The sequence below is a fragment of the Ambystoma mexicanum genome, chromosome 5p (genome assembly GCF_040938575.1).
Source record: "Ambystoma mexicanum isolate Mex_15411 chromosome 5p, UKY_AmexF1_1, whole genome shotgun sequence".
In the NCBI taxonomy this organism is placed as follows: domain Eukaryota; kingdom Metazoa; phylum Chordata; class Amphibia; order Caudata; family Ambystomatidae; genus Ambystoma; species Ambystoma mexicanum.
Window position 1 is genome coordinate 837,313,279 of NC_090930.1, and position 27,355 is coordinate 837,340,633.

General features: G+C 48.2%; 1 protein-coding gene across 4 annotated transcripts in view; it reads left to right on the plus strand.

The window, feature by feature from the left end:
* The window catches only part of ANLN (anillin, actin binding protein), a 728,409-nt gene that overhangs the window by 251,138 nt on the left and 449,916 nt on the right, over positions 1–27,355 (plus strand). For all 4 annotated transcript variants that reach the window (XM_069613260.1, XM_069613259.1, XM_069613262.1 and 1 more), the window contains exon 10: positions 9,256–9,542. In XM_069613260.1, coding sequence (XP_069469361.1) covers positions 9,256–9,542 — 287 coding nt within the window. The remainder of the gene's footprint in view (positions 1–9,255; positions 9,543–27,355) is intronic.

Below are 27,355 nucleotides of genomic sequence, written 5' to 3' on the forward strand. Positions count from 1 at the left end.
GTTTTTTTTTTTGTAAAGCCCCTATTGGGAATAAGCCCAGGTATAATGCCTAAATATTAGAACATAACCTCCCACATATTTTATCATCCAGCAAGCTAGTGGGCGAAATGAGAATTATGAACAATCAACCTGTCATAGATCATACCATCTATGGGAGTCAGTGCATCTATCTTTGTCCTGCATAGACTATACCATCTAAGGGAGTCAGTACATCTACCTTTGTCCTGCACATGCAGTCCACATGGTTAGACACACTAACACTATGTAGTGTAGATTACAGGGAGGTATACAGGGAGGTATACATCTAATTAATTTTTCCTCCCTCGTACCTTAGTCGAGTTGTATAATTAAGAGTTTCCCCCTCATTAACCTAAGCTACTTCCGCCCCCCCCCCCCATTTTTTTTCTTTGGGTGCACATATTTTTTGTCCACCTGGGGTTTTACTAACCCCGAGCGTGTTGAAAGTTTGTCAGGCATTTTAATCCATAGTGCCATATAGTCCCATTTCAAACCTGGGCTTATTCCCAACAGGGGCTTTACAAATGTGTGGGATTACGATTGGCAATGTTTTGTCATGCCCGCTTCCACCTACAAGTCCCACAAACACCAGGGACTGCAGACGCGAAGCATAGTTTTGGCGCCGGCGCAGTGACGTCACCGCGGAGATGTTCGCAGCGACGCGATGATGTCATGGCGTCGCGTCACGTGATGCGCGGTCACTTTTTCATTTTTACCACACGCATATGGTTGGAGATCTGATTGTGACGGCCTCCAGAGTCAAACGACTGTCTTGAAGCAGATCTAAATCATATGAAGTTTGTTCAAGTAAGTGGGACTATGATTCTGGGTACTGGTGACATGGGGAGAAGATAAGTTGAAGTGAGCCATATAGCCACAATATAACCCTCATTTTGGCTGTGTCTTATAGAATCAAAATTGAAAAAAGAAAGAAGAATTCAAAGCCAATATTTTGGAATAAAACCGAGTCCAAGTGGGGTAGAATATATCTCCCATTGAAAAAAAGTGATTTTTTTCACACAATGGCAAACATGATATAATGTATTTAAAAATGAGTTGAGCCGCAGTGTTGGATTTATATGGAAAACTGAGACGGGACACTGTTTTACAGGGTGACACTCGCCGATTAGAAAATAGAGAGCCCGGGTGTAAGTAAGAGACAAAAGACGTGGATGAGAATATCCAAATTTGGGTAAGCATCATCCTTTTTGATGCAAGTAGTTAACATTTTTTAAAGAGAAGAATATAGGGCATGGCGTATGATAACCTATAGTAATATGCATCTATTGTACACTAGATGAGAAACATAAGGCAGAAGAGCGAGAATTCCAATAGAGATTTGGGAATCTGCAGCAAGAATCAGTAAAGGTCCAAGAGTCAGTATAAGGAAGTGGAGGTATGTAATAATGAACATACTGCTATAGCCCTTTTAGGGATAAGGGCTTGTTCATATGATAATAGAAACTAATATTGTAAACAACACTAACAGGGTGTCCTTTTGACCAACAGGGTACTCTCCCCAACTAAAGAGGATTTTAAAAGTTCGACACATGACACATTCCCCTGAAGAATGTCCTACATTGGTGTTCAAAAAGGACAGAAACTTGTACAAGCCAGGTTTTGATCTATTAATAGGGAATAAGCTGAAAGTAGGAAGGCAGTGGAATCAAAGTGTCAGTTGGTTACACTTGGTTGATCCTTTGAAGAAGTATTGTACTACGATTCACTTATGGTGCTTCTACTTCGGTAGCATATGAAACTGGGTCAGGAAAGCAGTGGTTGCTTCACACTCTTCTGCAATCTCTCTCAGCAGCTTACATAAAAGGGCGGGTGGCTGTCCAATCGGGATAGCCAGAGACCCCCTGTGGGCATTGGTTCCATCCCAACTTCCTGCCTGCCCAGACACATGGAGCCTAGGCGGGGACAGCCCCCGGGTTCCCACCAAAAGCAAAACGCACACGCACATAGCTCCCCCTCCCAGAGCGGCAGAAGGGCTAACAAAACAACCATGCTAGAAATGGCAAAAGAAGAAAGTTAGTACATGGGTGACCCTATTGTGCACAACCGGGACTGTGAATACAGTCTGCGATCAAAAAAATGCTAATAAATAATTAGCACAATAGTTGGTAGACTACGTCCACTGCCACCAGCCCTGACTGGAGGCTTGTCTATGTGACTACAATGTGACAGGAGCAGAGAGAAAGGGGATGCTAAGTATTCCCTTGGCACTCCACATAAGGTGGTGTGCCAATCACTGTTTTAGGAGGGATAATTAAGTATCCCTCTATCCTTTAGAACAGTAGTAAGGATGAAGAAAGAATCTCAAAGGAGAACCAAAAGGGTTCCCAGCAACACTGCCCAGAAGGAGCTGTGTGCTGCAAATTTTAACCACAGATGCTTTATAAGAGATATGGAGAAAAGTAGACTCAAGAGTAAAGGTAAAACACAGAGAACAGAGTTCCAAAACATAGAGCACATAAGAATGCGTGAGTGGAAAAAGGCTCCACTCATTCAGGATATTAAAAAAACGCCCAGAAGTCCAGCAGAAGGTGCTGGGGGGTGGGGGGCTACTCACTAGGAGATGGGAATGAAGCATAAAAATGATACATCTCCCTAATCAATTAATACCATAAGGGGTAGCCATTTTGAGTAGATGTTCCCTTTAAGTGCAATATCTCTACTACAAATTCAGCACCCAATGCTGCATCCATGAAAAAGAGATTAACTGCCACCAGTCTGTTAAGGAGAAGTTTGGAAAGTAACAAATATTACTTCTGACAGAATTGAGGGTAATGTCCCTACACCATTCTTTGGAAGATGGCTTGTATTGCCTGGGGAAAAGGGTCATAGAAGGGGATGAGATCACATGCATTGTTAGGCACATGGGCTGCAATGTGCATCCATACGACCTGCCTGAGCAAAATGGAATTTCCACCCAGCACTGATAGTTAAACAAGACAACCTCCCATATTTATTAACTTTTAGTTAGCTGCTATGTCACTGAACAGCTCAATTTGTATCGCACAGTATACATAATGTATTGTTTCTTTTTACTATTTTGGAATAGTGTAAAACATGAGACAATTATGTATTAAAATGATAATAAAATGTTTTAAAAAAATTGTATGCAGTACCCTGTGGGAGACTGCACCAGCCTTGTCCTCTTGGCAATAGTTAACCCACCCTTTGGTATAAGCAGGTACTACACAAGTTGGTAGAGTGACTGAGCAGCCAGGCTTATCTCAAGAGGTCAATGTGAGCTGTACAGTTATTACAGAGATTCACAGTGACAAGTATTCAAATAAGCTCTTACATTCAAGGTTTCTTGATTAAACAAGTATTTATTAAACAGTCAGTTGAATGAGCCTTCTTTAGAAGGGAGCAATATATATATATATATATATATATATATATATATATATATATATATATATATGAAACACAAATATATTTCAAACAAAATGCACACTCAGTTTCTGTAAATCAGATACCCTTTTGGGATGGCACAGACACTTCCTACACCATGAGGTGATTTAAATAACTAGGACACTGTGGACATTGATACATCACTGGTACATGTAGAGCAATACGGAGTTTGGTGTCAAAAGGTTTTAGAGAATAAAACAAAGGTTAACAAATATTCCTAAGCAGGTAAGTACTTTTGAACCCTCCAATGCAAAGTAAATTAACCCTTTCCTGGGGGAAAGGTAAAACACTAAGTCTGAGGATGGAAGTCTTTCAGGGAGCCAGGACAGTCCATGTTAATTGAACAAAAGTCTAGGTGAACGGAAGCACTTCTGGAAGGTAAATAAAAAGTCTTGCACAGTGTTTTAGAAGTCTTTGTAGAAAATGAAATCGCTGTAGGACCACAAGCTGGGAGGCTTGTGAGGGGCAAAGCTGCAAGCAACTCTGCAAAAGCAACCAAGGCAAGTCTCAACTGAAAGCTAGCAAGGCTACACAACAAGAGGTAAGTCCCCTTAGTTTTGCAGTTCCTTTGGTTAGAAGAAATTGGTTCCAGATGGCTTCTGTTCTGGTGTAGGCCTGCAGATCCTGTTGTTCCTGGGCCTCAGTCGTGGGGACAAGAGGGAGGACGTCTGGGGAGACTGCACTACGAATGGAAGGTCGGCGGCAGCAATGGGCAAACTTCAGATCAGCGGCACTTCGCGGTTTCAGCTTCTCGTGGCTGTCGCCAATAGCACCACTGTGGTTCTCATACACCTGTTCGTATAGGACCTTGGTTTATGTCCCCCACCTCCCTTACCCCCTTTTTTATTTATTTAAAATGTTTAATTATCCCTTCCCCCCCTTTTCCAATCCATACTAATTTAAGTTTATGTATATTTGTATATATAAAATGTGATGTGATTTGGTATTGTATTAAAGGTTAAAAAATTGGTTTAATAAAAACAGATTAGTGGCACTTCGCGGTTTCAGCTTCTCGCGACTCTCGCAAATGGCACCACCGTGCTTCTTGGATACCTGGATTAACTTTCCTCGCATCTGGGGTCCAGCACTTTGTTGAGGTGCTCAGGCTTTGTCAAGTCCTGCCACCTGGGAGTCCGGGGGATCTTCCTGGAGCTCGGGTCCGACTTACTCACTCGATTCTGGTGTTCCTCTCCCTGGCAATCGGTTCCTGCAGCAGCAATGGAAGTAGAGCCAGCCCCGAGAGGATTTCCAGATGAGCTTGTCTTGGGGTCTATTGGTCCCACCAACCTAAGGGGAGAAGTAATTTGCAGGGCTTCTCTAGTTGAGGTGAATTCGGAGCTTTAGCACAGCAGCAGGGCTTCACCGGGCAAACCAACTGCCCAGGATTTGCAGCAGGCGGCTCTTCCAAGTTCTTCTTCGGATTCCTTCGTCCAGTGGTTGACTCTGCCTTCCAAGCAAAAGACCTCGCCTTTTTAATGCAGGTTTCTCCCATTCATTCGCAGCCTAGCTGTCAATCATACAGCAGGGTGGCTGTCCTCCGAGGACAGCCAGCCGGCCAATCGCCTTTGGGTGCATTCCCGTAACCAAGGGGATTAAACAAAGGGAGTTTCAGGCACCTCCCTCACTTCCTGCCCCCTGCCAGACACGCTTAAGCCAGAGGCGGGCTTCACCAGTGAATCCCGCCAAAGACCAAACTAACAAAGGGACCAAACCTGCTTTGGCGCGCATAGTAAATCTCAAGAAGGACCTTTCCAACAAGAAATGGCGAAAAAAGACTGGGGCAATTTTGACAAAATGGGCACCCATGGGTGCTTTAGTGTAGCTGCAATTTGCAGCCTGCGGCAAACACTCAATGGTAGTAGAAAGTGAACCACTGCCACCAGCCATTAATTGTAGAAAGGGTAACCTAAAAATGTTACATGAGAAACTAGACAAAGGGGATACTAAGTAATCTCTCCAGCAGCCTATGGTAAAATAGTGTCTGCTGGGTCTAGAAAGTTTCAAAATGGAAGTAGTCAATTTCACTTCACTGCTCTTGGAAACAGTAGTTTCATCAAGATAAGGTATTTAAACCTTTGGGGAATCTGAGAGACTTCCCCTGTGCCACTGCACTGAAGGTGCTGTGTGTCACAATGTAAAGATGATGCCTATGGAGTTGGTCAGACTTCAAAGTCAAAAGAACCAGTCCAAATTAAACAAAAAATGCACGAGAGTGGGGAAAAGGTCTCACTCTCTCCAGGTTAGAAATTAAAAGTCCTAAATTCCAGCGAAAAGAGCTGGGGTTCTCTAAGGTAGAAGGGAATTATCACATTTCAGAGAATTCTCCCTAACACCTCTCCTAGTGAGACCGCCAGCACTTTTTGCTGGACTTCTGGACCTTTTTCTATTCCTGAATGAGTGGAGCCTTTTTCCACTCATTCATTCTCATGGGCTCTGTCTTTTGGAACTCTGTTCTTTGTGTTCTACCTGTACTATGGAGTTTCTGCTCCATAGCTCTTAAAGGCATCTGTATTTTGCAACTGCAGCACACGGCTCCTTATGTGAAGTGTTACTGGGGACCCTTTGGGTCCTCCTTTAAGACTTTTTTGGCAATATTCTTCAGTAAGTACAGTACTTAAGGATGGAGAGGTGCTTGGGATCTCTCCCAAACTATATAATCTGAGAGATTGGCATCACACACCACCTTCAGTGGAGTGCCAAAGGGATACTTGGTATCCCCTTCTCTCTGCTCCTGTGACTGTGGTCACATAGACAATCGCCTAGTTATGGCTGGTGGCAGTGGGCCTGTTCTGACAACTATTGTGTATTTATTTTATACTGCAGGCTATGTCCATAGCCTCAGTAGTGCACAGTAGGGGAACCCAAGTACCAACTTGGGGTCTCCCTTCTTTTTTTGCCATTACTAGCGTGGTTATTCTTTATTAGCCCTTTTTCTATCTTTCTGGGAGGGGGAGGTCTGTGTGTTTTTGCCTTTGGTGGGAACCAGTAGGCATCAACGCCTAGGCTCCAGCATCTGTGCAGGCAGGATGTAGGGGGGGAAGAGTCTTCCACCCCCCTATCCTTTGTCTGCCAGAGTGCCTGAATCGGACTAGCTCCCACAAAGGGTCTTGCTTTCCTGATTGGACAGCCAAACACCCTTTTCTGTAAAATGCTTATAGATTGCAGAGGAGTGTGTGCTGGAACTGTATCAAAGGTGAGGCTTCTGGAGTGTAAAGTAAGTCGACCGCTGGAAAACGAAGTAACAGACTACCAGAGATGCCTGCAGACCCTTTGCAACACCATGAAGCGACCACTGCTGTCCTGACCGAGTTTTCTATGCAACAGAGGAGCTCCGAAGAGGACTCCTTCCGTTTGGCTGGTGGGAACAACCAGTTACAAGACCAACTTTGAAACAAGCCATCTCCCAAGGTCCTAGGAGTTTCCAGAGCTACAGAACCCCAATACCAGGAGTTCTGCGTCCCATTCAGAGTGCATCGTCGTAGAAGGGCTGAATCCGTCCAAATCTGTGCTGAGCCCGTAAGGACACTTCAGAGATCTGATCCAACTCGCCCAAACACCCTCACCAGAGTGTGGTACTGCAGGAAGCAAAGAAGATTGACTGGGCGAGCCGTGTCCTCTGTTGGTGCTGCTGAAACGGCGGCAAAACCGCAGAGTGAACCAAGAAGTTTCTGAAAGCCGTGCCATAGGTGCCGGACTCCAAAAAGTCGATCCAGGGCGTTGGAGTGCACCTTGAGGTGTCCAGGGCAACCTCCTCTTACCTCTGACCCAAGCTCCAGCTTGTGTTCCCTCTGAGTCAGTTTTTCCATCTACGTTGTTGGTTGTTGACTTGCTGCTTCAATAAATTTAGGCCCTGGAAGAAATCTGAAGGAGCTCTTCATTATTGGCTGGTTGCAAAGACTTCAAGCCCTCACCGAACTGACTTTGGCGAGGGTTGCGTTTTTGGACTTAAGACTTGCCAAGTGAAGAAACCATCTCTAGGACCTTCAACTAAGTTCATGTTGCACTAACCACTTATTTTCCTCTCTTCAAGTGACTTTTCTGTGTTTGCAGGGTAAATGCATTACCATATAACCTGTTGAAAACTGCATGACTGATGCGCTAACTTTCTTTTCCCTTTCTAACGTTGCTACAAATGTAACCGCGAACAAACACAAAAGTGAAAGTGCCCTTTGAAGTGTATTATCTAGTATTCCTAAGTGTTTTACCCTTGCATCTGAAGTATTTAAAGTGATTCTGGTGTAAATATAATACATGTAGATCTTTGATATAACTATACGTGTACATACTGCTTTCTTTGCCTGTCTAAGATTCGGAGTACTTACCTACAGCTCAGATCTTCCTCTTAAGATGAGCCTGACTGATTTGCCACACTAGCAAGGTCCTGTGCTAGAACAGGCTGATACTAAGAGTTGGGAGCTACAAACCACTGGGATAGCTTACTGAAGTCTTACTACCAGTAGGCCTTTAGGAAAACTCCCTAACAGAGAACTCAACCTTCATCAGGGCGATATTCAATTTCAAGACATGAGTGGTGAAGACAACCTGTTAAAATGTGTTGATTAGGAACATAGCTCACTGGGTCTTTACATCCTGGACTTGAGATGAACAGTTACCAAGGGCCTGTCTAGGAGAATGAGTAATCTGGTTTTCGGTGGGGTGAAAAATGTTGAGTAACCGCCTTCCTCACAAACTAATTGAAGGCCAATGGTACAGACATTTAAGCCCCCAAAGTAATGGTTAATGAACACAGTTGTCGTCCATGGCAGTTTAATCATGTATATCCTTTACAAGTATCCTGTCTTGTTGGGCTTTATCCAGATTGCATTCTGATTTCTTCAGAGTAATAAAGTGAAAATGTAAACAAATGTTACATTTGTAATGTTTGGTTTATGAGCCTTGCTTTCACCTAAAAATGTTCAGTTGATACAAATGTGTGTTCATGAGCAATTGCTGAGTTTTTTTTACGACCTTCTGTAGCTCTTCCGTCAATGAGCAGGTTTTTGAGACATTCAAGCCTAATCTTTTGCAATTCTATTCCCTAGTAGCAAAGGGTTCTACATATAACGTCTTGGACGTACCACCTCCACCTATTATGTTTTTTCTTTTCAATTTTTATTTTCCTCCAGAATTCCCAGGCATTGGTGGCAACTTTTGTTAATTTTTATTTCTAAACTACTTTGAAACTAGCAGAAAATTGGTTTACTAAGCTTGCTATGTTTATTAATGCAAGATGAGGTTAATTTATTTTACTTGATAGTTTTTGATCTATAGTTGTCTTTGTGTTAGTATTGTACCACCTTCTTTGCCCCTAATCCTGCATTCCCAACCCTCTTCTAAGCCCTTGCCTTTTTGGTGTTTGTGAAAAAATTGTGGCCAGGGATCGAAATCTGCCACATTATGTATTCATGTATGTAGTAATTCACAGATCTTGTCCATTATTGGAGCGCTTGATCATATGTGGGGAAGTTAATTTGCAGCAATTGTTCAGAGACTATAAAGCATGCTTTTAAATTCAATGGAAACATTTTCATATTTGTTTTGTAGCATTTTGGAAAGGCACTATAAACACATTTGTACATTTCACAAGCTTAAATGCATGTGTTTAAATTTTGCTTGGGGTCCCTCTATCAAACTAAGTCTTGTGTTTAAGTCTTCATTCATCTTTTGAGTATAGTGACGCACTGCTGCCCCACTCATTGTGTCCTTACTGAGCAAGCCCAAAGTGTACATACAAGAACCCTTCAAGTAAAACATGACTTTGTACTTTAGGATTGTGCCTAATTTATATTTTGATTTCTGTCCCATTTTCAGATGATGCAATTCATGAAGTTGAGATGAGTGTTGATGATGAGGTTAATAGTTCAGCTGTAATAAATGACCTTTTTAGTGACGCTTTGGAGGAAGTCAAAAATGAACCAAACGTGAAACCATTAAGTGAAGGCCTAAAAAACCCAAATGAAATGCAGGAGGATAAGAGGAGACAAGAGGATGTGTCGGAGGAGGAGGAGGATGTTGATGGAGATGATGATGCACTAAACATTTCGTCAATGTCCCTGCTTGCCCCGCTGGCAGAAACTGTTGGTGTATCGAGTCCACAGGTGAGTCTATCAAAATAACATACCTAAATATTGTGACAATTTTAGTAGTCACTTGTAAGAATAGTCACATTATATTGGTTGGAGAACATTTACAAAGACCTGGCATATATGGTAAGTTTGCTCCTTATCAAACCAAAAACTGAAGGCACCATATATCTCTTCTCGTATCATGTTTTTTTCAGGAAATGCACAAGTACAGGCTGTTGGCCACAGTGATGTGTATATGCATTTAACAAATGCCATATCAGTGTTTCAAGTCACGACGAGGCAAGGAAGGGGGAACAAGGGGAGAACAGACGACAGTCTTACTAGGCCAAGTGACATTGAGATCACGCAGGGGGGTGGGGATGGGGGAAAAGTGCCAGGGGAAAGGCAAAGGGGGCAGTGCTGTACCTGGGATCAAAACAAGTGCAGCCAGCAGGTGGCATGTGTCCAAAAGTTCAGGTAGAGGGACTGTAGGGTTTCCGATACAGACCCAAGTGCAAGGGTTGCCGGGAGGCAGTACGGGTGTGCAACTGGGCGGCCAGGGACCTGGGCCCGAAATCAGAGGGTAGCCAGGTGACAAGTGCAGTATCAGACAGGAAATCAGCAGGGTAAAGGAAGAGAGATGGCAGAAGCAAAGAGGAGCGTCTTGATGTGCTTCCGGAACCGGAGATGGTTCTCAAGTTTCAGAGAGGCAGGGAGGCTGTTCCAGAGGGAGGCCCCAGCCGAAGGAAGAGATCTATCACCAACTTGTTGCTTGGAGAAGCGATTGACCCCGAGGGAGGTGGAGGAGCAAAGAGCTCGAGTAGCAGATAGTGTACTGTCTTAACCATAGAGCTGAGAGGGAGCTAGATGGCATGGTGTTAATTTCACATCAGAAATGCAAAAAGTCGTATAGTCCACCACTAGTTAATTCAAAGTCAGTCTCCTGTTAGTTTCTGGGCAAAGCTTTCATGGGTTTATCAATTCCTAGTTTGTGCGTGCTGTTATTTCAAGATGGAAGACTATCAGAAATGTTAGCTTCTTAATGCTCTTCAGTTTATCTCCAAGGTTCCCATGTCCTGACTCCTGACACTTGCATATGGTCTTTATTTACTCAAGTCAGCATTTTTGTGTCCCCGACACCCGGCTTAGTCATGGTTGGAAGATGTTACTGCGAGGACCATCTCCATAGTTCATAGCAGGAGCAACTAATTGTGTTGAAAGGGTTGGGGGTAAAATCTGTACCTCATCGAAATATGGTTGTTGGACTTTTGCATCAATGTTTGCTGTAAAACAATGCACCTCTAAAAAGGCATGAACCTTTAATTGGTATCCATCTATGGTTGAAGCTCTCCTCTAGCCAATGTTTTTATCAGTGGACCCTACAAGATAAACTGAAGAGTGGTCATCATAGACCTTTTCACTGCAGGTGTGAGGGGAACGCGGTTAATCTTGACAGTTCACATTGCCATTGTACTTACGATAGCTTTGGTATCTAATACTTCTGCAGCATTGTATCTTTCAGAGTCACATGTTTGAATGTTCCACGTTGTTAGACTGGGAATCCCTGGTTAATTGTCCCAATGAAAGTATTGTACTTTGGTAATGAAGTCTGAAAGGCATTCACTTGTGCAGTCCTACCTCATTTTGGCCCTAACTAATGAGGTGGCAGGGCTTTACATGCCAGGCAACCATCTTCAGATTTTTCACCGCAGTCTAGTGACTAGGGAATACAAAGCTTGAGCTTTGTCTTTATAATTCAGGTCTTTTTTTTCAGTCCTTTTCTAATTCTTTAACTAGTAGAGCAATTTTCCTCTGCTCTACATGGATTGTTTTGCAGTTCTGTAAACATTTGTTGTCATCTCCAAATAGTCGAGCGAAAATCCTGCCCGCTTCCCCTCATGGCCATGGTAGAATAAGGCAATGAAGGAACTTCGAAGTTGAAGACTTGACTCTTCAAGTATTGCCTCAGTTGCTGCAAAAAGATTATTTGCAGGAGACCCTCATCAGGAGTTCATTTTGTCTTTACCCTCATAACATTCAAGGATGGCACATATGTCAGGATGGCACATATATCAGTCCTTTACACAAGATCCTACAGGATAGGCACAGGAGGCTGCTTCTGCATCTGGAGAGTGCCTCATCTGATGAGGAATCTGTTAAGACAGTTCCTGTGACTTCCCACAGGACCCCTAGAAGCATGCTTGCAAGATAAGACCTTAATCCATGGAAAGAGGGACTGCACCACCTGCAAAAGCAAGCAAGGAAGTTGGGTGAAAGAGTTCAAGCGAGATGCCCTTCTGAAGCGTCCACAAAGTCAATAAAATGTGATTTTGGAGGAATACATATCAATCTGCATGACTATTACCAGGGGACCGTCCACTAAAAAAATTGTTGAGGCCCTGGACGCCAGGCATTTCACTGTCCATGGCTAAATTGCTGTTGAGTGCATTGTCCACACATGACCAATCACTGAAACTTGAGCAGTCATTGTTGATTAAGTCCTCCTTAGTCGATTGGAAAATCCCTGTCCACGGATAACCCGCTGTCTATGAAGAAACCCTTGCCAAGACCACCCCGAGAGACCCATTGTCCAGGACTACCATTAAAAAAACTCTCGTCCACAATTACAGACTCTTCGTCGATAGCCGGGAAACAGTCAACAGGAAATATATTGTTGATGGGGTAGAAAAAGGTTCAATGCTGCTCGTCCAGGACTAACCTGCCCTCCACATAACACATTGTAGCAACACCACTACCTTCCACGTCGATGGAACAGAGTGATAAACGTGCTCTGTAAGTGCCACATACATAAGGGTCCTATGTTAACCTCTCACATCAAGGAAATTGTCGAGCTACCTGACATTCTTCGGGAAGCATTTCCTGTCCTGGTGGAAGCCTTATTTGTACCCAAGGAGTATAGCCCCCTGTGGCAGTCACCCTCAGACATTTCTGACCCCTTTCAACCTTCGTTAATGCAGTCCCTTAAAAATATCATGGACATATTTCAAAGGGTGCGCTTAGCTACTGCCACCATAGGAGATAATGGCCAATCACCAGCTGCTACTCGAGGTACCTCCCAAAAGGCAGAGCAGCATCTCCCCATCACAGATGCAAATAAGCGTCTTCCTGCCATGGTCCATCGGGGCACAATGCCATCCCTTCTATTACTGATTGGCAGGAACCGGTTGATGGTCCTTGCATACAGGGATTTTTCAGAGCCAGAGACACAAGCCGACAAACCTGAAGAGGGAGAGATTCCTCAAGACTCATTCCCAACAGGATACTGACGAATGGTAGGATTGTCATTGAGAAGCAACAGGCGTGACTCCCCTGGAAGCTCTTCACCACCGGATGACATCGCTTCGTTCCAATCAATCATTGCAAAGGCAGCACTGTTTGTTCAAACTTCAACTTTCAGAACAGCGAATGCCCTCACTAAGAGGGATGACAGGGGAGTTGTGGCACAAGATGTCCAAGTTCATGGATCACCTGCCAGCTGAATTTCATGATGAAGCACACTCTATACAGCAAATCAACGTCAGACATATACCAGATGATAGACTCTGCAGTGGATGCAGCAGTCTCGGGGTTCAGACAGATGGTGCATGGTGCTGTACTTCGATGCCAGGCATGATGGAAGACTACAATCTTTAGGCCTGAGGTGCGAGCACAAATCCTTGATGTGCTCTTCCATGGCCAAGAATTGTTTTACAAAAAGGTGGACTATCACCTCAATGGAATGAAAATGGACAGATTTGTGGTGGATCAGTGAAGTTCTGATCTTCCAACAAACCATACTCCACGCAGAGTTGAGTTGAGGTCCCCTCAGCTAATCAGTCGTGCAATAGATAGCAGTCCTACATGAGATACCCAACACAGAGAAGCAAGTGTGGAACATGTCAGGCAAGGACCCAGTCATAAAAGCAAAATTGAGTACACTACACTTCCTCATCGCACCCCACTGGGAGGATCAGCCACCACCTACATCAATGGCAAAAGATCACTTCAGACAAGTGGGTGCTACAGATGGTAAGCAAAGGACACACCATAGAGTTCCTCACACACCCACCAGCTTTACCATTGCGCACTCGCAGTGCCCATCACATGGTCCAGCTGGAAGTGGACCAAATGCTTCAGAAGGCCGTACCCCTCAGTCTGAGAAGGAAGGTATTCAACTACTTTTTTTTTTTTTTTTGTCATGAAAAACAGATGTTGGCACCCGATCTGGACCTATGCGCTTTAAATAAATACGTGAAGCTCATAAAGTTCAAAATGACCTCACTACAGCTTCAAATGGGTGAATCTCTGGTGCCAATCTACCTAGAAGATGCATATTTTCATACATCCAGCGCACAGACGCTACCTGAAGTTTACAGTGGGAGACTAGCATTACCAATTCTGCATGCTCCCCTTCGGTCTACGGTTGGCCTAATGGTCACCACCAAATGTCTTGCCCTATTGGCACTGCACCTAAGAAGAGCCGAAGTGGAAGTCCATAGCTCGCCAATTGGCTCATAAAAGCAAAATCAAAGATAGAAACAGCCATAGCTGTCAAAGGAAACAACTAATTTAGCTTTCGAGGGGATTGGGTCCTCCGACGTATTCCATATCTATGACAGGTAATCACCACAGTTGTGCTGCTTCAGAAAAGTTTGTGTCCTGCGTCGATGACGTCGATACGCTGTCCTCGAGGGTGTTAGGCTCACCTGGTATCCATGGGGATGCCACCCAGCCCTGGGTGGATGATTTGCACTCTCGAACCCGCTCCCGGTCCCTTGTTAAGGCCTCTGGTTAAAGATGGGTCTGCAATATAGGAGAGCTGGATTCAATACCAGATTGTCTGTTTTCCCACCTCCCTTGGCCTCAACTCCTTCATCCCCCATGGGCCTTCTCCTCCTCTTAATATTGTAAGAGGTGGATTCTCCGTCCTGCTCCTTGTGGCAGGGGTGCGTAGATGTGGGGGTCGAGCAGCGACCATGTTACTTCACTGGTGCAAGCCCCCCTGTGGGAATCCAGGCCTGCTGCGACTCCGTAGGTTTGCTGCTTTACAGTCTTTATATGCAGTTCTTGCGTTCCTCCTAGTTCGAATGTCTTGCTTCTTTCCTTTTAGGTATGGAAAGGTATTTTGGAGTTGTCATGCAGTTTGAAGATGAGCATGGGCCGGTAGGCGAAAGCGTGGTGTGCGCGATGCTGTCCGGTGAGTAATGCATGACGCGCGGCGCTGTTTCGCCTTTTATATTGCTAACCTGTGTCTTTTCTCTCCTTGCAGGTTGCGAAGTTCTTCGCAGAGCGCCGTAATGTTCCAGCAATGATACTGACCAGGAGATGACTCCCCAGGTAAGAATTGTGTGGCTTTCTTCATTCGGAAGGAAACGTGAGTAAACGCTTACTAATGCTGTCTTTCTTTCTCATCTTTCCAGGCTATGGTATTCCAGGATGCATGCGGTGCCGGATGATGGAGTTCGTATCTTCAGGTGAGTGGAACTGAAGTCGGCGATGGATTGAAGACCGAATACTGTTCCAGGTAAGTTTCGTAGTGTTCTTTCTCTCTGCAGGTCCTTGGTTTCAGGTAAGATGGCATCAAAGAACTAGACACAGTGAGCGTTACGCTGCCCACAGCAGAATAACGCAAAGCATGTTCTACTGTTTGGGTGTGGTTTAAATAGTCTCAGGTAAAGTAGTCCAGGTAAAATGGTCCCAGGCCTGCCACACCCAAAAGACTAGACCGCATAGCTCAGTTCCTTGTAACTGAGCTATGTGTGAGCGCCTCCATGTTGGCTGCCCCCCCCCCCTCCAAAGTTAAATAGTCCCAAGTAAATAGTCCCATTCTAATGTTGGTCTTCATGATGGTTATGAGCCTGGTGCCAGGACTGACTCCAAGAGAGTCTTGGATGAGGTTTTAAGGCCCTTGACCTGGCCCTAACTGGAAGGCTGACTTTCCAGTGAGGGCCAGGGGCAAGGCTCATGACAGAGGGCTTCCGTTGAGCTGACGTCACCGGATGTTATAAGTAGGACGCACAACGCCCGTAGCCTCGATTCCGTTTTTTTCGCAAACCTGTTCGCTTCGGAGATCTCGGCGCGCCTCGGTTCTTCTGAGTTCTATGTTCGCTTGTGAAGATTTCCATGATGTCTTCGTCTTCTACTCCACGACCGGGTTTCAAGAAGTGTGGGGACTGCGGTTCCAAGATGTCGCTGACGGACCCGCATGACGCCTGCCTCTGGTGCCTCGGTGAGGACCACGCCACGGACGATTGTGACGAGTGCCAGTCGTTAACATCAAAGGCCTTGCAGGAGCGTAAGAAGAAGCGTTCCGTCTGCAAGGTGTCCAAGCCCCGGAAGTCGAAATCCACTGGGCTTTCGACTGACTATTCGAGGGGCAACTCTTCGCATCGTTGGCGTAGTCTAGGGCTGGGGTGCACAACATACAGCCCGTGGGCCATATGCAGCCCGCGGTATTGTGCTTTGCGGCCCCCTGAAGAACAGGACTTTTATAATGAAGTGCGGCCCACTTCAAGCAAAAGAAAACCAAGCTGGCCGCACTTCATTATGAAAGTCTTTGAAGCCTGACATGTTGCTGGCATAGGCGAGGCGTCCCAGGAGGGGGTAATTGCCTTTCTAATTGATGGCCCGTTCCCCCCTCCTCCGGCAAAGTACTCTTTGCAAGGGCCTTAAAGGTGCTCCTTAGCCCATCCATCATTCGCGCCTAGCAGGCTCCATTTGCACTGCCGGTATTCTTTCATCTGGCCTGAAAGGGACACCACGGGAAGCAATGGGCCATGAATATCACTGGGGTGGGGGTCATCACTGATACAAGCAGGCTATGTACATGGTGGGCACACTTTAGTTTACCAAATGTGCAACTCTACACTGGTTAAAAAAAAAAGACATTTCCAAACTGAAACATGCTTCTGGAATTTACATTCATTTGTTTCCTTTGAAATGTGTTTATTTTTTTTTGTCTGTCACAAATACCCTGTTTTTGTCCTTCCTTTGTGTTTTTTCACAGGATACATTTCTAAAGCTGCTATATGCTTTTCAAGCTGCGTAATCACAAATAAATGCTTCTTTTGCACTGACAGCAGTTATCAGGAAATTAAACTCAGTTCATGGGTGCCAATTTTTGATTTTCACTGCGTGAGCAAAAATTCCCCCACCCTCACCCTGAATATAAGCAAGCTCGCAGCCTAACATATCCCCTGGCCGCATACATTTTATAGCACTTATTTTTATAAGGAATTGCAAAGTCATAGGATTTGCAGCCAGTTTTAAATATATAACATCTTAGCAAGTCACTCAACCTGCTGAGTTACCCCGGTAACTTTCTTCTGTAGCACCTGTCTGAGTTCATTAATGTGTTCAAAAATCACTATTGCCAGCAGTGCAGTTCATGTCCATGACTTCAAAGTCAACAGTATTTCATCTCCATCCACACCGACCCTGTGCATACATCATTCTTTGACGGTGCACCAGTGGCACTTCTCCATAATGGGCAAGGTTGCACCAACCCACGGCTCTAGACGGAGAGGAAGGGAGAGGCTGTTCCAGAGTAGGGAGTCAGCCGAGGAAAGAGATCGCCCACCAGCTTGCTGTTTAGAGAAGCGCTTGACACGCGGAGAGTTGGCACTGGAGCAGCATAGAGATCTGGAGGGAGAGTATTTGGTGAGAGCCTATTGTAGATACCATGGTCCCCAGCCCCCGAAAGCCTTATGGAAGATACAGAGGGATTTGAATTTAATCCTTGCAGCAACCAGGAGCCAGTGGAGACATTTTAGGGCTGGAGAGATGTGGTCCCCGGGGTTGAGGCCAAGGATAAGTCTTGCAGCTCATTGGATTTTATCCAGTGAGCCATGTAAAAAAGGGGCATTTTGCTTCCCCAACCTTGCATGGCCCATTGGGGATGCTGGCTAATGAACTGCATATGTGTATGTATGAGGGAGGGGCTCCTGTGCCTCCTACCACATACAAAGGGAGATGGGCTCTTAGTCATCAGCGCTCCGGCTCTTGGGTTCATGTGCACGAACCAGGAAGCTCTTTGCTTCTTTTTTATGCTACGCAGGAGCTGTAGCACTGGGAGGAAACATCAGGACCAAGGCAGAAGGTACTTTAATTTAAATTATGTATGTCACTGTGTGTGCTTGCGTTTTAAAATTATTCCTGGGGTGGTGGGGAGGAAGACCCCCCTGCTACCCCCAACACCTCTTGATTGGTTTGGGCTCCCTTGCTACGCTCCATCACACTGGCATATTTGGGGGAAATATTTACACCCCTCCAATTTAGTACACAATTTTATCAACACTAGTGCTATAAAGCATGGTAATAAGCAGTATAGAAAAAAAAATATATTGGTTAGATTTTCTTTCCATTGCCTGTACACACCACCTTTGCATGATGCTTCAAATAAAAGTATTGTAAAGAGAACATTCCTTTATTGCCCCGGTGACCAAGCAATGTTGATTGTGGGCATTGAAGTCTTTTGTGGCAGTACTTCTGAAAGCAGAGGTGTTTTGTGGTGGCGTGTAGAATGATGTAGTCAATGTGGGCAGATCACTCATCAGCCACATCTGCACATCTCTTTCACCTGCAGGACAGCCAGTTCTGTTGGGTTATTGCTGCTGGGCGTGCATGGATGATTCTGTTCTCACACTATTGATAACATGTTGAAGCCCAGGGCCAAATCAGTTTTTCTTCTGGCTTGTTAACGTGTACTACAGAATTGAAAGCACAAATAGCAATAAAGACCAGAAGTACACCTCAAAATGCCCATTTGTTCCCCCACATACTTACTATAAATGTCTGAGGGGGGGTTGTAAATTCACCACGTGCCCCGCCCGGCTACCCCTCACAATCTGGCCCCCGGTAGATTGCTTGTAAGGTACATTTGGCCCTCTGGCAAAACTAGTTGTGCACCACTGCTCTAGGGGGTCTCGGTCCCGGAGTTGGTACCGCCATACTCCTACGTCCCGTCCCCTTTCCTCCATACTTATGGGACATCTCTCTGTCCTGTGGGACGGGACCAGAGCACTTTGTAAAAAGCATCCACATTTTTTTCAAAACTGTGTCCCTCTTTCCTGCGCAGGGCCCGGCACGCGGCCGTAACCCCGCCCACCTTGGCTCCGCCCCACGCATCGCCCATCAGTCCTTTTCTCTGCACGATCGGGGCCGGACGCACTTGCATCCTCGGAAGACTTTCTTCCCTTTTTCCCTCTCTGGCTCTCGCTGGCGTTCGTTTACTAGTCTGTCTGACACGAACAGTCTGGAAAATCTAGTTTAAGACACTGTTGCTTCGCGAGGGCGGATCCCCATCCTCTTTGTTTAGAGTGTTTGGGTCTGGAACACCGTTGGTACTCCTGTTTTTACTGTGACTCCCTTTCGGTCCGGGCGCTTCAACGTCAGTTGGAGCGGTGGGAGGTGGTGTTCGGACGGACTCCTCCTTTGCATTTTCAGGCGTTCATCGACGAGAAGACAAAACGCCCGGTAAGTTCTTTACTTTTTCAGAGCACCCCGGCTGCGTGATACCTTTCCGGGTTCCTCTCGAACCGGGAGGGGCGTTGATCGCTCTGTTACCGGGGTTCGCCCTGAGGTGCCTGTCGGGCCTAATAATTCTACCAGAGTTTTCTTCGAGGGTCTCCGTAAGGGGCCTGTGTCCACCGGAGTACGCTCCAAGGCCCCTCCTGTGGGGGCTGTTTGTAGACCCAGTTCTACCGAGTCGTGGGGTACCAGAGCTTGCTCTGAGGCCGCTCTTTCGGCTTCCCTCAAACAAAACCGGGGTGCGCCCCGAGGTCTTGGATGGGCTTGAGGTTACCGAACGGATGTTCGAGGCCCGTGCCGATAAGGCTTCTACCGGGCCTAGGTCGGAGGTCCCTTGTACAGAGGCTAAGTATGCCAACGGCTGGGCAAGGCCCTGTCGGTGAAAGCGCACCGTTCCCGCTCTTGTGGTAACACCAGATCTATTGAGGGGGCAAAGAAGAAAGTTTCTTCTTTTACCGGCAGTGCCGAGGCCCTTCCTTCGAAGGCTCAGTTGGTGGTTGGTATGTCGCAGAAACATTCCACGTCTCATAGTACTGGCTCTGCCGAGGTTCCTTACGTTAAGGCTAAAATTAAGACCCCCTGACCCATCGACGGGGACCCCTGCCTCACTTCCTCACGTGCCGCAGTTCCCCTCAGATGAGGACAAAATGGTGGCCGTTCCCGCCATGACCACGGCGGCCATTTTAGGTATTACCCCCTACAACTACGCCATCGGCCCCTGGTGTAGGGTTCGGTCCTTCGGGTGAACCTAAGGTCCCTTGTGCGCATCCTTAACAGCCGGTTTATGATTGGAACGCCCGGATGCCTCTTCCGCACAATGTCTCGTTGCCCGCGGGGCGGCTCCCTTGATTTGTGGCTTCGTCGGTGGAGGGGCCGGTGTGGGACCCTTCTCCGTTACGTCCCTAGATTTGTCCACCTCATGAGAGGCCTCCTCAGGTTCCGAAACAATCTCTTGAAGATGCTTTTTTTCGGTAAATTTCAAGCGCTTATGCGCACCGACCCCATTGGGGAATATTTCAAAGGGCTTTTTAAGGAGATATGTCCACCCGCGCTTCCGGCTCCACCCGTCCCGACGGTGGTCCCGCCGGCACCTCCCTTGCCTGCAGTGCCTCCCCCTGCGCTTCCGCCTGTGCCACCATTGTCCCCAATGGACAAGGCAGTGCCTGACACGGCTCAGCAGGATCCTGATCTGTCAGATGACCCTCAAGGCGATCAGGACAACAAGGACCTTCCCAGCTCTATCAGAGCTTTCCGTGACCGGGTGCTGGACATGAGTTTCTTAGATGTTCCGGTGCCCGAGGCACCTGCTCCGCAGGAGGGCGTGCTTTCTGGGGCGTTCACCTTGTCTCCTTTGGAGCGTACCAACCTCTTCTTGAAGAAAAACGTTCTGGCCGAGATCCGAAGCGTTTGGGAACAGCCACACTCAGGAATTTTTGTCAATAAAAAGATTGACGCGAGGTACAGGCTGCATTCATCGGAAGAAATGGCCTTGTCCTCTTGTCCGCCTCCCTCCTCCACAGTGGTGGCTGCGGCTACGTTGCAACCCAGGCCTGCAGCATCCTCCTCCGCGAAGGCTACTCAGGTCTTGGGAAAGGAGGACAAGCTCCTGGACTCCCTAGGGAGGAAAACCTTTGCCAATTCGGCCTTACAGCTCAGGCAGGCCAATGCAGAATTGATTTTGGCGGGAGCTAACATGCGGATGTGGAGAGGTCTGTCAGAGTTTGAGGAGCACATTCTGGTCGAGAAGTTGGAGGATTTCAGAGGAGGCCTTTCCGATGCCAGGGTCTTGGCCCAGGATCTCCTGGAGGCTGCGGCTCATCACGTAGACACCTCGACTCGGGGGCTGATGCTTGGGGTAGATACCTCGCAGCAAGCGTGGCTGCATGCCACTAAGTTCTCGAAGGAGGTGCAAGACGAGGTTCTGGACCTTCCATTTGATGGTAAGGAGCTTTTTCACTCTTCTACTGATGTAGAGCTCACCAAAACCAAAGATGGCACTCAGACGGCTAAATCATTGTCTGTTCTGGTTAAAGCTCCCATCAAGTCTCAAAGGCCGTTGTCGCAAGGTCGACCTTCCTCTAGTTTTAGGGGCTTCCTCGACTGCAAATCTCGCAGAGTGGATACTCCTGCGGGGAATAACCGCCGTAGACAACAGCGTATGCAGTATTTCTCCCGCTCCTCAGCCTCCTCATCAGGTTCAGGTGGCACTGCCACCGATAAGCCTGCCAAATGAGGGTTTTCCATGCTCGCACGAGACCCCGGTGGGAGGATGCATTGCGTCTCATTGGGAGGCGTGGCAGGCCATCACAGAAGACAGATGGGTCTTGTCAGTTGCTCGAGCGGGCTTCAGCTTACCTTTACCCCCTACCCCACCCCTCAGCCCTCCTTTTCAGCTGTCGGGCTCACCCTCCCTCAAGGCCGACGTTCAGAAACTTCTGCACCTCAGAGCTGTGGAACCCGTTCCCCTTGGGGAGCGAGGGGAGGGCTTCTACTCTCGGCTGTTTACGTTGCCCAAACCCAACCAGGCTGGCCAGCGCACCATCCTAGACCTTTCCCAGTTCAATCTTTTCCTACCCCAAGAGAAATTCAAGATAACGCCCGGCCAGATTCGCTCCTCTTTGCAGATGGACGATTGGCTCAGCGTGGTGGATCTTCAGGATGCGTACATGCATATCCTGATTTGGAATCCACACAGGAGATACCTCCGCTTCTCTTTGGGAGAGGAGCACTTCCAGTTTCGGGTGCTTCCTTTTGGCCTCAGTTCGGCACCGCGTGTCTTCACGAAGATGTCAGTGATTGCGGCCTATCTTCGTCTCCAGGGTATCCATGTGTATCCCTATTTGGACGACTGGCTCCTACGCAGCTCTTGTCCGTTGGCAGCAGCGGACAACCTCCCGTCTCTCCTTCAGCTCCTGTTCCATCTTGGGCTGTCAGTGAACTGGCGGAAATCCTCCATGACGGTCTCACAGGACCTGACTTTCCTGGGTTTTCGTTGGAACACGATCGATTGCCGAGTGTATCTGACCGGGGATAGAATGGCGGATCTGTTGGCCACGTGTCAGATGTTTGCGCAGTCGTAGAGCATGTTGGCCTGGTGGTTCCAGAGGCTTCTGGGCCTCATGGCCTCGTGTGTACTGGCTCTTCCTCTTGCTCGTCTCAAAATGAGACGACCCAGATGGCTCTTCGGAGATCCTGGCGTCAGGCTATGGACCCGGATTCCAAGCGGATAATGATTCCGGATTCCATGAGTGGACCTGGACTGGTGGTCATCTTTCAGCAACCTGTCAGTGGGCTTGGGGTTCCAGGACCCAGCCCCCATGTTGAAGATCACGACAGACTCCTCCCTTTTGGGGTGGGGTGCGACGTTAGATCTTCTTCAGGTCTCGGACCTCTGGTCACCTCAGGACAAGCTCCTGCACATAAATCATTTGGAGCTTCTGGCAATTTTTCTGGCGCTCAAGGCGTTCAGACATCTCATTGTCAACCAGGTGGTCCGCATAAGAACGGACAATGTTGTATCAATGTATTACATAAACAAGCAAGGGGGAACAAAGTCTCCCCCTCTTGTGGACCTGTCATCCAGATTTGGGAGTGGGCCGTGCTTCATGGGGTCTGGCTGCTTACAGTGCACATCCCAGGCCAGTTGAATGTCCCTGCGGATGCCCTCAGCCGGCGGACAGTGGTCAGCTATGAGTGGGAGTTGAAGGCGGAGATCCTCTCATGGATTTTCTCGCGTTGGGGCGCACTGGAGGTGGACCTCTTCGCCACGGCGGTAAACAAGAAGCTTCCTCAGTACGCCTCCAGAGGGGGGCTGGGAGCCTCCTCTCTGGGGGACGCACTCGAGACCCCATGGCACAACATGAGAGCTTACGCCTTCCCGCCTCTTCCCCTAGTTCATGGAGCAATTTGGAAGTTGAAGAGCTCTGTCAACTGTTCTCTTCTACTGATAGCTCCGTGGTGGCCGGCCAGGTTTTGGTTCTCAGAACTTAAACACCTGTCGGTGTGTCCGCCGATCAGGTTACCAGTAACTCCCGATCTTCTTCACCAAGGGGAACAGCAGATGTGGTACCCCTCCCCACAATCGCTCAACTTGGCGGCATGGTGCCTGAGTTCACGTCTCTAGAGCATTTGGGTTTGTCTGCGGATTATCCAGGCAGCCAGGAAACCCTCGACCAGATCCCAATACAAGAGTAAATGGCTCAGGTTCTGTCATTGGTGTTTGGAGAAAGAATTGGACCCGAAGGGGGCAACGATTGACACGGTGCTGTCCTTCGTATCCTCCCTAGCAGAGTCAGGGGTTCATACTCTGTCTTGCAGGACTTATCTCTCAGCGATTTCCGCTTACCTCTCTACAGACCGGTGTTCTTATTCTTTAACTAACCCGGTGGTGAAGAGACATTTGGCTGGCTTGACACGCATCTACCCTCCGGTTCGTAGTCTGCACCCGCCTTGGGACCTAAATGTAGTCCTGATGGCGCTGTGCCATAAACCCTTTGAGCCAATGGCTACAGTTGACCTCAAGTAAATGTCCTTGAAAGTGTCCTTTCCGGTAGCCGTTACGTTAGCGAGGAGAGTGAGTGAGCTCCAGGCATTGTCGGTGGAGCATCCTTTCTTGGTCTTTCACAAGGACAAGGTAGTCCTTCGGACAAACCCAGCTTTCCTACCAAAGGTAGTGACCGAATTCCATCTGAATCAGTAGATTTCCCTTCCGGTCTTTTTTCCGAACCCTGCCTCGGAGGCGGAAAGGGTTCTACACTGCCTGGATGTCCCAAGAGCTCTTAAGTTCTACCTGGACAGGACTTCCGAGCTTCGGAGCTCTTCCCAACTGTTTGTGACCTTCGGTAAGCCTCAGGGCAGGCCGGCGTCTAAGGCATCCATTTCCAGTTGGATTACTGCCTGTATCACAGAATCTTTCACCGTCCAAAAGCTGAAACCTCCTGAAGGTATCCATGCACACCAGGTGCGAGGCAAGGCAGCCGCGGTTGCTTTTCAGAAGTATGTTCCCTGGGAGTAAATTGCTAAAGCGGCTACTTGGGCCTCCCCATCTGCTTTCTGTAAGCATTACTGCCTCTATGAGCTGTAGAGCTGACGCTCAGTTGGGCAAGGCTGTGCTGAACAACCTGTTTCAGTAAGGGGTATTTCCATCCACCCATAGCTCCTGTATGGAGTGCTTGGGAATCTCCCATAAGTATGGAGGAAAGGGGATGGGACGTAGGAGTATTACCAGGTTACTCACCGTAGTGACCACCTTACTCCTAGTCCATAGTCCCCTTTCCTCCATACGCCCGCCCACCGTCCCCTCTAATAAGGTTCCTCTGTTATTGCTAATGGGTCTTTGACCCTGCGATAGAAAAGGACTGATGGGCGATGCAGAGCCAAGGTGGGCGGGCTTACGGCTGCGTGCCGGGCCCCGTGCAGGAAAGAGAGGAGGGACACATTTTTGAAAGAAACTTGGATGCTTTTTACAAAGTGCTCCGGTCCCGTCCCACAGGACGGAGAGATGTTCCATAAGTATGGAGGAAAGGGGACTATGGACTAGGGGTAAGGTGGTCACTACTTTGAGTAACCTGGTAATTCCTCTGCCTCTTCAAGGCTCTCACGGAGCGCAGTCACAGGTCGCCTTCTCTGTCCTCATCCGAGGACTCCGCCCATCGGCGGGTTGCTTATCCCAACAAGCATTCCACTCCTGCGGAATGGGATTCATTTTGTAAGGAGATGATGGTGATCTTTTTCAGTTGCAGGGCTCTGTTCCGTCCGCGCAGTCGAAAGACGCCAGCCGGGAACGTCCCAGAGACGTTCGCACGGGCCCGAGTGGTCGTCGCGATCACCGGGCATCTTCGAGCTCCCGTCAGACAAGGTGGATCGCTCTAACCATGCCCGTTCCAGGTCCCGGTCCTCGATGCCCTCGAGACCGTCGGAGCCTGTGAGGTCTTCGAAGAAGACATCGGCGCCGAGGCAGTCGGAAGGACTCTCTCGAAGCTCCACCTCTCGAAGCTCCACCTCTCGAAGCTCCACCTCTAAGGAGGCCTTCGGTGCCAAGGCCGTCTAAGGACACTCTTGGGGCTCTGCCCTCGAGGCCTGTGTCGATGCCTTCGGCGCCACGCTCGGCGTCGATACCGATTCTGTCGACGCCTTTTGAGGAGCCTTTATCGGAGGTACCCCAGAGACCGGTGGAAACTCAGAAAGGCCCTGCAGAAGTCAGTAAGGCCTGTATTTGAGCCTTTTCTGTGCCCTCATCCAGGGTTTTGTGCCAGCCTCTGGATTACATCTGAGGTGGATGAAGGGTCTGATGAAGGTATGGTTCCTGATGAGGTTCCTGACGAACTCATGTCTGGTCAGACCTGCGTCAGTCTTTGCACAATGCCAGTTGTCTGGACATATCTCCGGAGGTTGACTTCGGTAGGCCTGAGCTTGGCACACACGCAGAGTCCTCGTACCGGCACCTTATGTCGAGGGTGATGGAATACTTGGGGTGGTCTGCGCCACCAGTGCATTTTCTGCAGGATGACCTGACGGATATCATTGACCAAGGCCATCAACTGACATGGAACTGCCATTCCATATGGCCTTGCAGAGAAGGGTGGCAGTGGATGGACTGCCCCGGAGAGTCTCCCGGCAGTGAGCAAGTCTTTGCTGAAAAAATACCGTCCAGCCAGTAGCGACCCCAGCTACTTGACCACGCACCCCACTCCGGAGAGTTTGGTGGTGCAGGCGGCTACGACCCAGGCAAAACAGGCGTCGTACCCTACCATCCCTCCTGATGGGGACAACAAGCGTTTTGATGGCTGGGCGAAGAAAGTGTTTTCTTCATGGGGTATGGCTTTACAGGCAGCCAACTCTGTGTGTGCCTTAGCATGTTTCACTCATACTCTGTGGAATTGTCTCTTTGGCGGCTGAACGTATTCCAGAAGGGGAGGAACAGGATGGTTTTCTTGCTCTTGTTCAGGATGGCAAGAATGCCATGTGTAAATCTGTTCAGTCGGGTCTGGACATGGCAGATTGCATCAGCCGGTCCATGGCGGCGAGCACCGTAATTCGCAGATTTTCGTGGTTGCGGAAGTCGGAGTTTGCTCCTGATGTACAAGCCCGGCTTCTCAACATGCCCTGTCTTGGTGTACATCTTTTTGGGCAGCAAGGCTGACGAGAGCCTTGAGAGGTTGCAGACCTCCAAAGCTGCAGCAAAGTCGTTGAGCGCTGCAGTTTGCCAACCTCCACCTTTTCGTGTTAGGGGACAGCAATGGAGGGGAGGTTCCTTTCGATATTACTCATCCTTTGGTAGATCGAGAGGAGCTGCAAGTCAAAGGGGCCACTAGGAGTACCAGAGGTGGAAAACAAGGTACTCGAGGTGCCAAGGCCACTCGGGCAGTTGCCTCTTTACCCCCAGGCAATGCCACAGCCGCTTCAGCTCAGTCATGAGGCCATGTCACATGGTTCGCCGGTTGGGTGGGGGGGAGGCTGGCGCATCATCTTGTAGAATGGCGTTCCATTACTTCAGATGTGTGGGTTCTGGAGATCATAGCCCACGGCTACTGTCTTCCTTTCTAGCAGAGGCCTCACGACAATCCACCAGGGAATCTCTTTTTGAAGAGTCCGGATCCGCTCTTTGCGCAGGAAATAACATCCCTGCTGGAGAAAGGCGCCACAGAACTGGTGCCTGTAGCGGAGAGGAACAATGAATGGATTCCCCTTATTTTTTGATTTCGAAGAAAGACGGAGGATTGAGACCCATCATGGACTAGCATGGTTTCAACAAGCTCCTCAGGAAGGACAAGTTCAAGATGGTTACTTTCTCTCAAGTCTTCCAGGCCCTTCAACTTCAGGACTGGTGAGTGTCTCTCGTCCTCGAGGGCGCTTACTTTCAGGTGCCGATCCAGCCCAAGCACAAGTACCGCCTGAGGTTCGCGGTTGGTGACTTGCACTTTCAGTTTCGGGTCCTGCCGTTTGGATTGACCTCCGCCTCAATCGCTTTCACCAAGTTCATGGTGGTGGTGGCAGCATATCTCAGGAAAAGGGGATTCACGTCTACCCCTAGCTGGACGATTGGTTGATCAGGGCGTGCTCTCCCGAGCAAGTCCTGGATCATCTGTCAGTTACCTGCCACTCCCTTCACAAGCTGGGCTTCTCCCTCAACTTAAAGTCCCACTTGATGCCAACTCAGCGGCTCCAGTACATCGGAGTAGTGCTCGACACGTCCCTGGGGCAGTGTTTCCCTCCCAGGCGAGGGCTCATCACATTCAGCAGATGGTGCACAAGTTTCAACATGCCCAGAGTCTCCCGGCGTTCAAGTTCTTGAGGTTGCTCGGCCTCATGGCATCCTG